This window comes from Mustela putorius, unplaced genomic scaffold (assembly GCF_011764305.1).
Source record: "Mustela putorius furo isolate JIRA1106 unplaced genomic scaffold, ASM1176430v1.1 tig00003858_pilon_pilon_pilon, whole genome shotgun sequence".
NCBI lineage: Eukaryota > Metazoa > Chordata > Mammalia > Carnivora > Mustelidae > Mustela > Mustela putorius.
Genome location: NW_025422010.1, coordinates 7,820,665 through 7,838,092, shown reverse-complemented (window position 1 = coordinate 7,838,092; position 17,428 = coordinate 7,820,665). Strand labels below are relative to the sequence as shown.

At 40.3% G+C, this 17,428-nt stretch overlaps 1 protein-coding gene across 4 annotated transcripts in view; it reads right to left on the bottom strand.

Annotated features, from left to right (window-relative positions):
• PIEZO2 (piezo type mechanosensitive ion channel component 2) overlaps positions 1–17,428 on the bottom strand; it is a 455,796-nt gene that overhangs the window by 106,507 nt on the left and 331,861 nt on the right. For 3 of the 4 annotated variants that reach the window (XM_045065366.1, XM_004742696.3, XM_013051381.2), the window contains exons 10-16: positions 16,044–16,082; positions 14,911–15,049; positions 11,872–12,020; positions 8,052–8,282; positions 4,352–4,475; positions 2,918–3,201; positions 1,645–1,793 (exon numbers count right to left, since the gene is read on the bottom strand). In XM_045065366.1, coding sequence (XP_044921301.1) covers positions 1,645–1,793; positions 2,918–3,201; positions 4,352–4,475; positions 8,052–8,282; positions 11,872–12,020; positions 14,911–15,049; positions 16,044–16,082 — 1,115 coding nt within the window. The remainder of the gene's footprint in view (positions 1–1,644; positions 1,794–2,917; positions 3,202–4,351; positions 4,476–8,051; positions 8,283–11,871; positions 12,021–14,910; positions 15,050–16,043; positions 16,083–17,428) is intronic. The other variant, XM_013051380.2, reaches the window with a different exon arrangement.

Here is a 17,428-nt window from a genome sequence, read left to right as displayed (position 1 = left end):
ACTAGAGTCCTCCCTTTATAACTGTCTACCCTGTGCTACATTCTGAAATCAGAAAGTCTGCCTTTCTTTGCCTTCATAGCACATTCATCCACATTTCCTTCAGCCTCCTAGACATCTCTTGAAGCTGCCCCCTTCTGTTATCTGTCTCTGCATCACCTGCTCTAGATAAACCACCATCATTTCTCACAGGACTCGTGCTGCTGCTGGCTAACCTGCCCTATGGTTTCTACCCTCACCCTCAGATAGCACATTTTTTTTCAGCCTGTCAGGAGTTCTTTAAAGACTTAAAAATGTCACCAAGATTAAAATGCCGACAAGCCCTGCCCATCCCCGGTGTCTGGCTGCATTCTCCACCTCGGCTTTGTCCACTGTCCCCCTTGCTCCCGGCAGCTGAAACGTCCCCGGCTTCCTCCCTTGTGCCAAACTCAGTCTTGTCTCAGGATCTTCCTGTTTGCTGCTGGGATGCTTTTCCGTATCTCACACCCAACTCACACTTTTCTTAAGCCCTTCAGGGGGAGATTAAATGGCACCTCCTCAGGGAAGCCTGCCCTGACCACTCCGTTTACAGTTTGAACCCTCACTGTTCACTACCTCGCCCTGTTTTTGTCGCCTGCACAGACTTGCCACAATTAATTAATTAATTAATTAATTTGCATATTAAGTAGGGTTTTTTTTTGTTTTTGTTTGTTTGTTTGTTTGTTTGATTTTTGGTCTCCTCCACTAGAACATAAACTCTGCAGTGCTTAGGCTCTGTCTGTCGTGCTTCCTGATGGGTCCCCAGGCCAAGCCAGTATCTGGCACATGGGAGGTATTTGATAAATATTTGTTAAATAAATGTTAAAGATGGGTCAGCCTAGCTACATGGCGAACCTTTCCGTTTAAGCTTTTCTCTTTCCCACCTCAGTATACTCATTCAGCTCCGTGCCCCATTCCGGTAACTCCTTCCAGAAGTTTACAGCAGCAAATCATAAAAGAACACAGCACATGCACAGATCTATTATGTGCACGTGAATAATGATTTCCTCATTAGTCCACTAGCACTTTTGCTATGGCCTCAAGTACTCCTTAGAATCTTCGCAGCCAGCTCCATAAGCAAGGAGAGGCTGCTGCTTTTTATCATAAGCCTAGGAATCAACTGAACTGCTGAGCGTAACTTCAACTGGGAAGTAGAAGGCATGAGTGATGAATGATGAAGCAGGTATTTCACAGGAAACAGTGGGTTGAGCCTCTGCCTTCAGCTCAGGTCATGATCTCAGGGTCCTGGGATCAAGCCCCGCATCGGGCTCTCTGCTCAGCAGGGAGCCTGCTTCCCTTCCTCTCTCTCTGCCTGCCTCTCTGCCTACTTGTGATCTCTCTTTCTTTCTGTCAAATAAATAAATAAATAAAATATATATTTTTTAAAAGTTATTTCATTCAAATGGGGTTGAAAATGCACCTTTTGGTTAATAGTCATTAAGTACATACTCTACGTGTCAAGCCTAGGGCTTGGCAGGGAGACCACAGAAGGACCTGTTCTCAAGGAACTTACAGACAGTGATGACTTCACAGTTTACTAGAACCTCCCCAACTATGTTTGAACAAGATGCATGGAAATCTTCACGCCATCTGTCCCTTTCACAGCCCATTTTACACCAAACTGCTTACTTTTCTTTTTTCAATCCGGTCATATTTTGCCACAGGCCTGGGAAGTTCTCAAACTGATATGTGTATATAAAGATAAGCACCAGCATTGTGTAAATCACCACAGACATCCAAAAATACTTTAGGATTCGCCTCCACCATTCATAGTGCACCTGTGAATCAGACATCAAAAAACACACAAGAAAAAAGAACTGATTAAAAAAAAACAAACTTACAAAAGCACCTGATTTATTCAAGTATGACAAGTGATGATGTTGACAAGTACTCAAAAATCAAATATATTTCATTTTTGGCTTTTGAGGCTCTGTTCCTCATAGAGGCAGCTGGGTCCAGATTAGAACCTCAGGACCATGAGAGTTGCTAACGAGGTCTTGGGTTAAGTCGCTCGACCCTTCTGAGCTTCTGTTTCCTCCTCTGTAAGTACCTACTTTGAAAGCTGGAAAGAGGATGAAATCATCATAATTATAAGCTAGTCTATGGGAGGCGTTCAATGACAGCATTGTGGTAGTTATTGCTGGGAGAAAAAACTGCCTCCATTTTGAGATTCCAGTATTTAAAAACTTCATCAATGTCGGTTGAGATACTTTTGTCTCTACAGGTGAATTAGTGTAGTTATTTCATTTATTCTATTGGCTGCCTGCAAGAACAGTGTCCTGTTACACTTGTTTCTATCACTGAGCAATAATTTTTCTGTAAGTTAAGACTGAATTGGTGGAGATCTTCTTATATTTTAGTGGAATCTTCCATAAATCTAATGGATAAAATACTAAAGAAGGTGATGTATTATACACACACACAGGTTCCTGATCCTAAAGTCTGAAGTATAAGTGAACTGGTTCAACCCATATTTTAGATTACCCAGCCGCTGTTCTTCACTGGCTGTTGAACAGTCAGTGAAATTAAAAAGTGAAATTGAAATTGAAATTAAAATCGAAAATTGACATTAAATGTGGACTTAAAATTGAAATTAAAAATGAATTTAGTTACACAGGTTTTCTTTTTTTAGTTTTGAAAAACTCATGAAGCTTTTTTTTTGTTTGTTTTTTGCTTTTTGTTTTTTACTTTTGAAGAACCCCCAATTTTAAAATAACATATACGCTGAAGACAGTCATTTCCCCTTCCAGGCCTTCTTCATTTGCCTTTGAATTGCACTGATCACTTTAGATACTACATTCCTGGGATGACAATCATTTAGAATCTCAACAAAGGAAGCTCCCATGTATTCCTGGGCTGGCTACCAGGATTAGAAAAAGACAGAAGACGATGGTTTACCTACCTGATACAAGGCCACACAGAACAGAAACAGCACCATGTAGATGATTTTGTACATCACAATTTTACCCTCGAAGCTGACGAAGAAGAACATTCCTCCGCAGACGTAGATCCAGTACTTGATGAACATGGCCACCACCAGATTGCCCAGGACCTTCATGATGTCCTGGTCATCATCTTCTTCCACCTCCTCTTCTTCTTCCTTCCTTCTTTCTTGCTTCTCTTCCTTGGCTTCCTCTTCCTCCTTCTCTTCAGGCTCTCCTTCTGTTTGTATATCTTGCTCGTCATCTTCAAAATAGAAGACCATGCAGTTACACTTAGTTAGCTCCCCACCCAGAGCCACACTTTGACCATGTGATGTGTGAGTGGGTGGGGGGCATGGAAGTCTACGTTGTCTGTGTTACTCTGTGATTTGAATGATTTTAGACGGTTGCCGTAAACCAGGCAGCATTTATACCCAATCATAATCAACTTTTGAATTTCATACAGTTTAAAAGCTATGAACCGGGAATATTTTATGCTCATCTTTTTTATAATACCTAACTTAATTTCCAGTATCCAATGACTTTGAGTACTACAGGATCTAGAAAATTAAGCTTTGAGTACTACAGGATCTAGAAAACTAAGAACAGGGACTCCCCTTGCCCTCCATTCCATGGTTTTGCTTTCTACCATTGCAGTTACCCAAGGTCAACCACAGTCTGGAAGCAGGTGATCCTCCCTCCTCCTGACACATGGTCAGGTCAATAACAGCCTAATGTTAATGTCACCTGCCTGTGTCATTCACCTCGTCTCAACGCATGGGCATTTTCTCATCCCACAGCCTCACTAGAGGGCTGAGTACACCACAAGAAGATATTTTGAGAGAGAGTGAGACCACATTCACGTAACTTCTATTACCAAGTATTATTATAATTCTTCTTAGTAGTAGTTGTTCATGTCTTATGGTGCTTAGTTTATAAATTAAACTTTATCATAGTCTTGGATGTTCAGGGAACGACATAAGTATCTTCAGGGTTCAGTACTATCTGCCGTGGTAAGCATCCACTGGGGTCTTGAAATGCATCCCCTATGAATAAGGCGTCCCCCGCGCATGACAATAACACAAATTAAAAGGACGGTATCAATTTCAAATTCTGATTGTGTCAGGGCTCTGAAAGTGTGACCTTGGATAAAGCATTTAACTTCTCTGAACCTTTTTCTTCTTCCCTTAAGTGGGAATGAATTTTGTGAGGATGGAATGCAGACGCATTTCCAAAAGCTCTTTGTGAGCTCCCGCATGCGCACGAAATCGTCACCACTGGGGCCCTGGTTTTCCATCACTCCAGGTCACGCTCAGCTTTTATCTGGTCTGAAGCACAGAGGCTTTCTGATGTATGTGGGGTGTCCTCTCTCTGTCATTTGCTGAGCACAAAACTCTCTAGTCCCACTAATTTACCTTTTTCTTCATTTTCCTGACTTCCGATTTTGATCTCTGATAGAAGAGCTTCCTTCTCTTGAAGAGCTTTTTGCTCAGTGAGGTGTTGCCTCAGCAGGAGCCAAAAAGTAATGGTGAAAAGTATCTGAAAGCAGGGAATTAAGAATTAAGAATTAAGCCACCCATTTGAAATGTAAATACAATTCAACATATACAACATTTTCTCCACATTTCAGCAGAAACACCATAAATAAGCCTCTCCGTTAGAGACAGTCGGGCAGACACTGGATTTCACCTGAAAGTCACTGGCTTTGAAATCCCCTTTGCTGAAGACACGGACAAGCGTGTTGAGGGCCAGGAGGACATTTGGCAGCAAGCTGGGGCGCAGGAAAGGTGTCCCGACAGCCCAAACTACTTCCATCTGGGCCGGAAGTCAGCTTTGGCAACTGGTCTCCCAGGAGGGGAGAAAGTCCTTGCTTTCCTGTCCCAACTGTGACATGAGCACAATTACAACAGGAAGACATATTTCTTCCGTAATACTTGTTGACTTTGCGATGTTCCTTGGGATGAAGAATTCCACAGATGGGGAAAAAGAACACTTCATCCCGGAAAACAGAACCCTCTAATACCCTATTCATCTCCCAACGCTGAAGGAAGAAATGTTTTAAGTGTCCACACTTGTATTTTAAGGTTTTGTGGAGGGCTGGGGGCAGAGGGGAAGCTGATGCTTTGGGGGAGCACCTTCTTCAGGAGATAGAGGACCTAGTACATAGTATTTGTTTTGTACTAGCTTTACTGCAATACAATTTACACGCCATATACAATTTACCCATTTAGAGTGTGTGACTCTGTGGTCTTTTACAAAGTCACAGTTGTGCCACCAACACTGCAGTCAATTGTAGAATATTCTCATCACCCCAAAAGAAGCCCCAGAGCAGTCACCCTATTCCTGCCCACCTCAGTCCTGGCCAACCACTACTTTACTTTCTGTACAGACTGCCTAATCCGGGCATTTTCTATAAGTGGCATTACTTACTAAACATTCTTTGGTCGGTGGCTTCTTTTGTTTGGCATAATGTTTTCAAGGCTTATTCTTGTTGTGGCACCTCACTTCTTTTTATTATTTGATAGTATTCCATTGTACAGACAGCATTTCATTTCTCAGTTGATGGGCATTTAGGTGGTTACATTTTTTTGAGGTTATTATGAATAATACTGCTATGAGCATTCATGGCCAGGTTTTTGTGTGGACATAGGCTTTCAGTTCTGTTGGGTATAAAACCTAGGAGCAGAATTGCTGGGTCTTGTGGCAATTCTGCGTTTAACCTTTGGAGGAACTGAGAGACTGTTTTCCAAAGTGGCCGCAGCATTTTCCATGCCCCCCAGCATGGGGTTCCAGTTTCTCCATTAACACTTATTATGGCCTGCTTTCTTCTTCTTTTTTTTTAAGATTTTATTTTTTCATTTGAGAGAGAGTGAGTCAGAGGAAGGGAGCAGGGGAAGGAGGAGAAGCAGACTCACCACTGAACAGGGAGCCTATGCTGGGCTCGATCCCAGGAACCTGAGATCATGATCTGAACTGAAGGCAGATGCTTAATCTACTGAATCACTCAGGTACCCCTCGTCTACCTTTTTGATCCTAGGCATCCTGCTGAGTGTGAAGTGGCATCTCACTGTGGTTCATAGTATGATTTTAATAAATACTTGCCAAAGACATGAAAAGAAATAGACAAATGAATGGGTCAGTTTTAGTGAAATAACTGCCCACTTGATGGTCCATAAATTACCCACTTCTTTGCCTTCAGCATAAACCAGTCCCAGTCAGTCTGGGACAACATGTTTAGGGCCAATGGAAGCCAAGATCCAGAGTGCCTCCATTACCGAAAACCTGGCATTCAACTTCTGGGAGTCACAACAAATTGAACTATGGCTGCAATTTGGGAAAGGAATCTGTTTCTCTAGTGCATGTCTAAGGAGCTTAGGACAATGCTCAGTGGTGGATGAGACCCCTTTCCTGGAAAAGGTGATTAACAAGCCCGATTTAGAAAATGCGGTTGGTGTAGTTGATGGAGTGGAGAAGACTCACTAGCAACTGAAGGATGTTACCAAAGATTTGAGTCTTACTTTCCCAGAGTGGTCAGACCTCTGGGGTCACGGGACATATTCTTTCTTTCCTCTCATTTTCCATCACAGTGACCCATTCAGTACTTGGCAAAGAGTGTGTTTAATAAAGTACTTTGACAAATGTCACCATGATATTTTATGATCTTAGGTTGTGTTGTTATCTGTGATAAAGACTTGCATTTTTTTTTAGCTCCTGGGTACATTAAAATATAAGTGGAGACCCTACTTTCTTCAGAATAACACTGTTTTGTTTTGTTTTTTGTTTTATTTTACATGTAATACATCTAATTCTCCAACAGTGTTCCCAGACCTCCAAGAGCTGTTCATCTTCGATTAGACAGGAGGTTGTTCAACCAGCTAGCTGGGATAATTTCCAGATGTCTCACCAATATTCCAAGCCAGGCTGGAATGGATTTGCGGAGTCAAAAGATGAGGTTTTGAATTTCTCTTATAAAGAAAAGACTAACTTCTCAGTTTTGGGTGTGTGTTTAAGGGAAAGGTCAGGGAGGGAGAGAAGGAGTGGGTAAGAGTGTGAGACTAATGTGAATTATCGGTGAAAAACTCTGTGGGACTGTCAGCATGGGGTGGGGGTTTGAGAGAGAAAGGAAGGAGGTTGCCATGGTCTGTGAACACAGAGAGTTATGAGCTAATTTCTGTTATCACTATTTACCTGTTGGGAGTTTCTCCTCTACCTCAATAAACTTCACCAAAAGGTCTGTTATGAGAACCAATCCTTGGTTTACTAGTTCCCTGTTCATGCCTAGTTGCCTTGGATATGGGGTATTTGGTAACCTGTAAGAAAGGAGCTTGCTCTCAGAAAAGGTGGGCTTCGTGCAATATAAATTCATGTCCTTTTCAGAGAACGATTCTCTCCCTGGAGGAGAAAGGTGTTTAAGGATTGAGGAGTAATGACACAGGACTGCTCTCACAGGTCTTAACACAATGTCATCAACACAACAGACACATATGGTTTAGAGTCAACCACACTGTCCACAAAACAGAAAGGTTGGGGCACATAATCTGAAGTCAAGGGTATTAAAACAAGCCATGAAAGTAATGACTACTGGGAGATCATGAACCTTGTTGCTACCTATGAAGGCATACCATATAATCTGCAGAAGGAAAAACCAGAAGTGTCATACTCAATTTTTGCTGCTAACAGCATTTTTGAAGATATAATTGAATAAAAAATGTTGTTACTAATAATCAATGATTACCTGTAACAACAATGCATTCAGCCTATTTTGAAAAACGGAGATCAAAGAAAGTCCTCTAACGCTTACACACATTTTACCCTGTATTTTCTTATTTCCCCTTGTAAATTCTACTATAGTGTAATTGACATTAAAATATAGAAGACAGTATTTTTCCTCTCAGTGGAGAGCCTTGTTATTGTAAATAAAATATGAAAGTGTGTTATAATATTAGAGAGACCATTAAGTAATATAAATTGTTTCCTAGAATTTTTAAGCTATTCATTTTTGTAAAGCGTCAAATATTTGGAACCCATGTGAGTAAGTCTGTGCACAGATATGCTTCTTGTGATTATTGTGGATTTGTTTCAACATTTTGTTTTCTTGTTTTCCTATTCATTTACCTTGGAGGCAAGTTCTCCTGGCTCTTTTTTTTCTAAAAACCCTGGGACCTTCTTAATTTCAGGAAGTTCAAAACTCCATATATACTGTAATATCAGCAACAGATTTCCGTAGACAACCATGAAAGGAGAGCTGATCATGGCATATTTTCTTCTGTTGCGAATCATCCAAAGGGTGCACGACCAAATCAACAACACAAAGGTCAACCAGCTGTGATAGGTAATGCTCCAAGCCTTGAGGGAGAAGGAAAGAGACAACAGAACGATGGTGAGTGCAATGTGAAGTCCCCACCCTCTGCTGACTTAGAAGTTGTCTTAAAGGAAAAAGTGAATAATATTCAATCCAGGGAGAGGAGGGAGTGGTGAAATCACGGAGAGACATCCCAACCTGGGGCATAGGGACAAACTGAAGAGAAAGACTGATCTTGCCAAGAACATTGTTTTTTAACTTCCTGCAGGGAAAGGAGCCAAGGGCATCGGTGTGTTCCTTCTAAATTTTTTCCCCTTTGGGTAGAAAGGTCTTCATCTTCACTGCACTTTACAGTATTGAAAGCAACTGTAAGTGCTTCATCCCTTCTTTTTCCAAACTAGCTTGAGAGTGATTTAAGTCATTTAAGAGTGGCAGGTCAATGTGGTCATAGCTGGGCTCTGAAATGGAAATCATGGGCATCACTAGGGTAAGCACACAAGTCGGGCATTAGAGATCACTCTGGGATTATCTGAGAAGATGTGCACCATAGAAATTACAAAATTTACACAAGGAAGGTGTGTCTTTGGCTTCCGCACACTCCAAACAATAAAACCAAGTTCATTTGAAGGTCAGCGTTGGCTTCTGTCCTGCAAGGGGTAGGATTAAAGAGCCATCAGACCTATTGGACAAATGATACATCTCCTTCCATTCACATGAAATTTGCAAAGAATCAGAAACGTATCATAAAGGGCAGCTACCAGAACAATACCTAAATCAGGCTCAAGACTATTAACAACTTCCAGAAATCTATCCTTTCTTACCATAATCTTTGATAATAAATCTTTGTTAAAAGACATTTAAAAGAATTTTCTAGATATATTTGAGCCTAATTGAAATCAATTGTATTCCTGAATATCATGAATCACCAGGAGTTAGTTAGAAAGCCCAAAATGTTTTACAAGTCTCTTTTGTTTCTGGAAAATAGAGAAGTATTAAGATAAAGGAAGTCAACATGGAACAGTTATTTCTTCTCAGCAATTTGCAAACTTGTTCTAAAGGTCAACTAGCTTTTTAAGGGGCGGATTATTTAAAATTTTTGGTTGAAACATATGATAAACACAAACTGGATATTAAAATTGTTTTTATTAAAATTAGATTCGTGATTGATAACTACTAGCAAGGCTGAATTATTTTCATGAAAATATGATTTCTTGGAAGTATTATTTATCGGAAGTTAAGTAACATTAAATGCTTTTACATTTGCATTAAATAGTGTTTTTAATGCATTTATCCCAATATAAAATGCAGACGAGACTGCCATTTTTGTGTGTGACCCAGGAGAATAATAATCTTATCTTCAGAGATATCATAATTCTAGTAGATTGTCCCCCTCCTCCCCACAAACTACTCTTGGGAAGGTGAGGGTGATAGAGGAAGGAAAATAAGTTAAGAGGAATTTTTTTAAGCCTCTTTCCTTAATAGTGTCTAAGTCACCTATGCCTTTCAGTGTGGTGGTTTGGCCATTTCTGCATTACGTTCAGTTTCCAGATTGCCTGATAGTGTAGCAAATTTGTACTTTATAGTTTTGAATAAATACATGTATCATTCTAACAGACTTGGCTCCCCACGACTGTCCTTTCTGTCTGTGATTAAAATTCTATTGCAGTAGCCTGCTTCTGTGGGAGGCAGGCACTTTTAAAGACACTAATATTATGGCTCCGTTAAAACAATGAAAATGGCACCAGACAAGGGCATGTCTTTAATGAAGGATCTGCTCTGTTACGTTGTTTTTACAATAGATTTTTTCTACTAAGTAGCAAAATGTGTATTCCAAGTTTTTTTGTTTTGTTTTTAAGCTCTATTTCTTTACAAAGAAACAAAGATCAAACTTTATAAAGACCAAAGACCTTTACAAAGACCAAACTAGGGGTGCCTGGGTGGCTCAGTCGGTTAAGTATCTGCCTCCAGCTCCAGTTATGATATCAGGGTCCCCCCCCTGCATTGGGCTTCCTGCTCTGGGGAGTCTGCTTCTCCCTCTCCCTCTGCCTTGTCCTCCCCGCTGCTTGTGCACGTACTCACTCTCTGTCAAATAAATAAATAAAATCTTTAAAAAAAAGATCAAACTGAACTGGCTTATTTTTAGAAAGAAGAAAAATGTATAGATACTCTATTGAGTTCAGAGTCAGAATTGTATATTTCATTTATAATTGGTATTTTAAAATTAGAATTTTATTACAGTTTAAATTAGAGGTTGATTTATCAAAAATGTCAAAAGGTACCAAGAGCACAGAATTAATATTATTTAAAGAACAGAGTTTGTAATCACTAAATGAGCCATCTTTAATTTCTAGGAGCTTTCTCTTTGCCATCCCTCTCTCAGATGCACAGTGGTCCTTACGAGAAGCTGACATTGACTAAACCTGCAGGTACATTTGGAAGACATCTTGAGGGAGTGACTGGAGAAATTGTGTTTAGGTATTTCCCCTTTAGAGGTATAGAATATTTTCATTTTTTATCATCAAAGTTGTCATGGGATCTCACCATTGACAACTAAATATGGAATATTTTTGTCATTTTTTGGAAGATTTTATTTATTTATTTGACAGAGAGAGAGAGAGAGAGCCAGAGAGCACAATGGAGGGAAATAATAGAAGGAGCAGGAGAAACAGGCTCTCTGTTGATCAGGGAGTCCAATGTAGGACACAATCCCAGGACCCTGGGACCATGACCTGAGCTGAAGGCAGATGCCCAACCAACTGAGCCACCTGCCCCAATAGGGAAGAGTTTTGTGTTAGTTAAGTGGTAGGCATTTCAAAAATAAATCAGATTTCTCATACAAGCTTGTTTTTAAGAAGGTTATAATTTAGACGGTCTTTTATTTTCTATCTCTAGGTTAAAGGACTATTTTTTTGAAGCTGTGATGCCCAAGATGGAAGAAGCAAATATAAACACACATCAAATGAGTGCGCACAATCAGAAAAGCTCTTGGGTACTCTGGTTGCTTGACGTTCATACTGGTAAAAATTTACTGCAGCTAAGATGGAGTAAAGTCTCACTCAAATTTAGGGTAAGATGTGAAGGTAACTCTCACTGTCTGAAGAAAATAAAAGCGGTCATTGTTAACTTTGGACACCTTCAATACCATACAGAGAAACTACCCAATAGATCTTTTAATTTTTTAAAAATGTATTATTATTATTTTTTTTATAGAGGGAGGGAGAGAGCAGGGGGAGGGTAGAGGGAGAGAAACTCTTAAGCAGGCTTCACACCTGTGGCAAAGCCCAATGTGGGACTTGATCTCACAATTTTGAGATCATGACCTGAGCTGAAATCAAGAATTGGACATTTAACCGACTTAGCCACCGAGGGGGACTGCAATAGATCCTTTTAAACTGACAAAAAAGGAACAATCACATTTGACAGGCTAATTTGGGAGAAATATACTAATATTTAAAAAGAGGTTAAATAGAACAGAACAGGATTTTGAAGTCTGTAGTATGAGGATCCCAAGAAAAATAAAAATAAACCAACCATCCCCCACTGAGACATTAGGGAGATTAGAATCTGGTGCCAGCCACGAGAGGGCTGTGGGGGCATTTGTGGAGCATTCCGACTGTCCCCTCTCATACATACCATCATGGCAATGAGGGCACAGATGTAACTTTGTTTCATAATAAACTGGAACACAGAGACCATGGCGTGAACTTTAATGCTTCGTTTCTCCTCATGGCTCCTTTCCTCCTCAAATTCTTCCTTCTCATCCTCTTCTTCCTCTTTCTTTTCTAGATAGAGAGATAATTTATATAACTTGATGCTAATGTTTAAACTCTGGATAAATGTCTCCAGCAGTGTAACACATATATGGTTTTAACATAGACTTTTATTTAAGATTTTAGAGATGATTTCCAACGAACAAAGCCTTTAGATTTAAACAGATTCAGTAAGTGCTGCCTGGTCAGTGTAATGGAATCCTGCACTCAGAAATCCCAGAAAGAAAATTTGAACTTAAGAGATGATGTAAGATGGTTCCTAATGATCCTACCTCATGATTATGTATTCCTCTCCCCTTGAGTGTGGGTGGGACCTCCGATGGGTCACTCACAAATAGGAGGGATGGGATAAAATTTCCAAGATCAAGTTTAAAAAGATCGTGACTTCTGCCTTGGCTACTTTCTCTCATTTTCCTGCTCATTCTGAGAAGCCAGCTGCCGTGTTATAAACTGCCCTAAGAAGAGGTCTGGGAGGCAAGGAACTGTTAGTCTCTGGCTAGTAGCCAGCAAGAACTTGAGGCCAGTCAATAACTATGTGGGTGTGGGTGAAAGCAGATTCTCCTCAGGTGAGCCCTCAGATGAGACCACAGCCTGGGCCAGCAGCTTATCTATAACCTCATTGGAGACCTTGAGCCAGAGAAACTCACCCTAGTCACACCTGATCCCTGCCCCACAGAAACTGTGACAATAAATGTTTTAAACCACTATAATAATTTGGAATAATTTGCTATTCAGTAATAGATAATTAATGCAAAGAGTATCTGGAGTATGGGTATAGTGAAGGTGCAGAAAACCAACCAGGCAACCAACTGAGCAACCATTTTGCCAGCGTGAGCTCAGTAACCCATGGTTTCCTTTTACATCACGCTGAGGCAGAAAGTCATACTAAGAATGGAAATATCACATTAAAAGCAAGAGAAAGTGTGGAGGGCTGAGGAGAATAGGACCAGCAATGGAAAAGAACTGGCACAGTGGTGAAAGCAGGGTTTCTCCTCAAGATCGTCTTCTACAGGTCAGGAAAACTAATTTGATTTCAAACATGAAGTAGTGAGTGACACACTTATGTGAAACATCCTTTCTGTCCTGTTCAAATTAAATGGGTCGCATGTAAGTGGGTTGCATCAGGGAGTTGCTCTACACCACAAAGAGGAAACATAAACCACCAAAAACCCAGTGAGCATGCACAGCACACTCCAGAAGTGAGTGTAGTGTGATGTGGCAGTATTTCCTCATGCACAAGCCCACTGCCTTCCACCCCTCCAATGTTGGGACCGGAGGCTATAAGGGGAAGTCCACAGATGGGAGACAGTGAGGAAGAAATGGAGTCTGAGGCATTTTTCCAATTCCTGGCGCTACTTTTCTGGTTGTAACACTGTCTGCATATATAGATTCAAATTAAAAAAAAAAAAACAACTAACTTTCCAGCTTTTTTTTTTTTACCTTTGGAAGTCCAGGTTATGAAGTGAGAATGCGTACGTGCCCTGTCAGTAGCCAGATTCTGCTCATTTCTCTTTATGTTAAGTCATGGGTAATGAAAAGACACCAGGCTGTAACCTGAGTGTCTCAACCTTTAGAAGTTGCATATGCTGGTTCCTGGGCCTATCCTTTGTAATTCAGATGCCAAAGCATGGAAGAGCCCACTTGAGAGAGTACAGTATTTCCTTGAGCTATTTGGTAAGTGAAAACCTTGGTTTAAGCCCAACTTACAAACTGAAACACATGCATGTAGAAAGCAGAAATGGGTAATTAACCCATGGAGTCTGGTGCTCCATGAAGATGGCAGGTGCCACCTGGGGGTGGGGGGATGGGCGGGGCTGCTAGCTTAGAGACCTGAACTTGGTCTGACCTTACTGAGGAAGGCTGCAGAGTGTGACTAACCCTTTGTACTGCTCAGTGGATACCGGGTCAAGGACAACTGCAAGGAGTACTATAACTACATAGAACACTATAGTAGAATAAGTCTGACAAAGAATTATGAAAAAAAATACATTAAGCTGACTGTATCAATAATACAGACTGGAGAGTTGCCCAGTTGCTGGCCATTTACTCAAGGTAGGATCATGGGTCACAACTCTAGGTTTAATCCCATATAAACAGAAAACACCTGCAGGTACTCTGCTTTTATTTTTCTCCCTCAGTAGCAAACTTAGTTAATTCTCTCTCTGTGAATTGATGATAGGCATGGTCTCTGGCAGGACAGTGACAACAGTGGTTGAGTCAACTGTTGCCTTGCAGGAACAAGGGGCTAGCATTGCCAAATATTCACATTGTTCAAGGGATTCCAGAAACTTCCATATCTCAGTCAGAGCTGCACTTTCAAAATGTTGGTTATTTTCTTTTTTTCCCTTCAGAAAATGCTGCATAGTCCAACCAGACAAAACATGACCCAAGTCACAGACACCAATTTGTCATCTCTAGGAATGGCCTGTTTTCCTTCAACATAATAAACTGAGAGAGACAGGGGGATAAGGTCTAGTATAAGTTTCCACCCTCCCATTCTCCCCCACCCTTTTTTTACTAGACAAAAAGAACTCTTTCTGAAAACATTCATCCATTAACCAGCAGAATTTCTGACCATGATAATATCAAATTCTAGAAAAAACAAAACATATACACACACATGGGTTTAACACTATAAATGAGTTGACATGTTTAAAATTATTTTTTCCCCTTTATTTTTCAAAGCTTTCAATTATACCATTATTTTGTACAGAAGGACAAACTAGCCATAGCAATATGGTGGGGCGATATACATAACGGAAGGAAAGAAGCTTCATTATGCTGACCATGGAAGACAATACCTGTTAGAAAAAAATAGAATGGACACAAGAAACAATGAAACACAAAGAGACGCCGGGCACATGCATGAGAGGAGACGAAAGCAGCAGGACTGGCTTCTTACCTGAGGAGTCTTCGGAGGGCTGCCACCGGTACTGGGGGGTGGAGTACAGCTCAGCTTTGGCAGGGCCGTTCTCTATGGGCAGACTTGGGTGGATGGTATGGTAGTCTACAGGATTGCCGTTCACAGTCACCAGCAGGCCCTGGCAGGGGAGCGCGGGGCAAAGGCACAGTTGTGTTTCCAATGTGGACACACTGTCTCCTTGCCTTGTGCTAGCTAGACAGAGCCCTAAAGCGGAGAACTGATAGACAGCTGAACGAGGTGGTCATTTACCCACTTGAGCAAAATGAATCATCTACACTCCTTGGTTCACATCTATTTTCCAGAGTGGTCCCAGTAAAAATGGAATCTGATCTTCTTGTACTTCTGCTAAACCCCAGGCAAGGTACCCTCTGTTCTTAGTACCAAGGGGAAACCCTGGAAAGGGCTGGCTGAGGCTTCCTGGTCTGGATTGATCCCCTCTCCAGCCTCTGCTCTTAGGGTTTCTCCTCCCAGCCCTCCCTCCAGCTGTTGGAATTCCAGACTCTTCCTAGTTCCCAGCCAAAGCACCCCTGCCTTGGCCACTCCCCACCCTGTCCACAACCCAGTGCAGCTCTGCAGAGGACTAATGCAGTCTTGGGTTAGCTAGAGCCCTCTTGGAAGGTCTTTGCTGAGGCACCTTTGGTGATTTGCCTCAGTGAGTTATACTGTCTACCAAATATTGACACATTTCATTACACATTTCATTCTCATCTTGGATTTGCCATGTTGAACTTCGTAAACGCTTAGTGTGATTTCTTTGTTTTTTCCCTGTCTCTTTGGCTTTAGGGTATAAGCATGTGTGTGTGTGTCCATGAACATGCAAGACTTCCTATTCCAATTATGTAATAGGTTTATCTGCAGAGCAAATGTTTTAAGAACCCTCCAACTGGCTTTTAAAAAGTTTAAATATATTCTGTATGACTATAGTCAAGCTCATATTATATGAGGTAGTGTTATAATGGCAATAAACCAGATAGAATTTCTACAAGAAAAATATTCAGAAACTTAGGGAAATTTTATAGATCATTAAAATACACTCAAAGGAGCCAATCCCATTTATATCACTTCTGCATCACTTATACAAGCATAAAAGATAATTCTAAGAATATACTAACATCGGATGGTTTGTAGTCATCTTGGGTCATGGATAAAAGCTGCAAAAGCAATGCAGGACAGCAATGTTAATAGGTAAGCAAAAAGCATTGCAATGTTTATATATATCTGTAAAGTTTTACTACACATATTCCATTCCTTCAACTAGCTAGATGCTAGTATGTTAAAATTGCCATGCAAAGTACAAAGGGACAAATAATTGAACTGGATGTCGTTATGTGTTATAACTACTCTCCAGCTTCTGATGTTGACTTTTAATTGTGACAACAAATAACCAGTCACGAACCACGTGATTACAAAGGCTGATCATATTTTTAACTGTCTTGTTTTACTAGAATAAGCTTCTGCTATTAGTACCCCCCAAACACCTGAGACCTCTGCAGAATTCTGAAAACATTTACTTTTCAAGAAATAGATGTTTCATACTCAGGAAAAATCGATTTGTAATGCACACTGAGAATATTTTAAGATTTACATATTATCTACCACAAACTAATTATTACATGACTGTGCTTTTATTTTTTACTTTTTTATTTATTTTTTTATGACTACGCTTTTAAACTATATTAACACCAGGTGGTTTGGGCCTTCCTCAAATAAGAAGCACTTTCTGGGCTAATGGTTCTCCGACTTTTTTGGATCAGTACTCATTTATAATCACAAAAAATCACTGAGAGTCCCAAGGAGTTTTGAATGATGTGGGTCCTGTCTGTCAATATCTACTATACTAGAAATTAAAACCGCGGCCTTGAAAAATATTTATTAGTTCCATTTAATTTTCCTCAAAATTTAACATGTTCACATAAATCATTTTATTCAAATAGCTATACTTTAAAAAAAACAGTGAAAAAAATATGCTTTTGTGTATCTTTTTAATATCTGGCTTAAACGAAGACAGCTGGATTCTCATATCTGTTTGTGCATTTAATCTGCTGTGCTATGTTATTCTGGCTGAAATATATGAAGAATATCTGGCTTCACCAAGCTTCGTAGTTGGAAAAAGAAAGAGTATGTCAATTGGCTAGCCAGGTCATTGTGGACAATTGTTTGTTTTGATACCATATCAAACTCACCAAGTGGTAGTGACCTCACGATTAGCTGCTACCTGGAATCTGAAATTGTATCAATTGTATCAATTGTTTCATTCTGTTACGTTAAAATCCCACTGCTCTATCACATATTGGTGATTTGCCTCAGTGAGTTATACTGTCTACCAAATATTGACACATTTCATTACACAATATTAAAAAAAAACTCATTTTTTAATACAGTCTTACCACTGATCTCATCATGGAGGTCCTCAAGTATGGGGGCGTTTTCAAGCTTTGAAGACTGGATCCAAGTTTTCTAATACTCTAATTTTCACTCAAAAGTTCAAATTTTACCA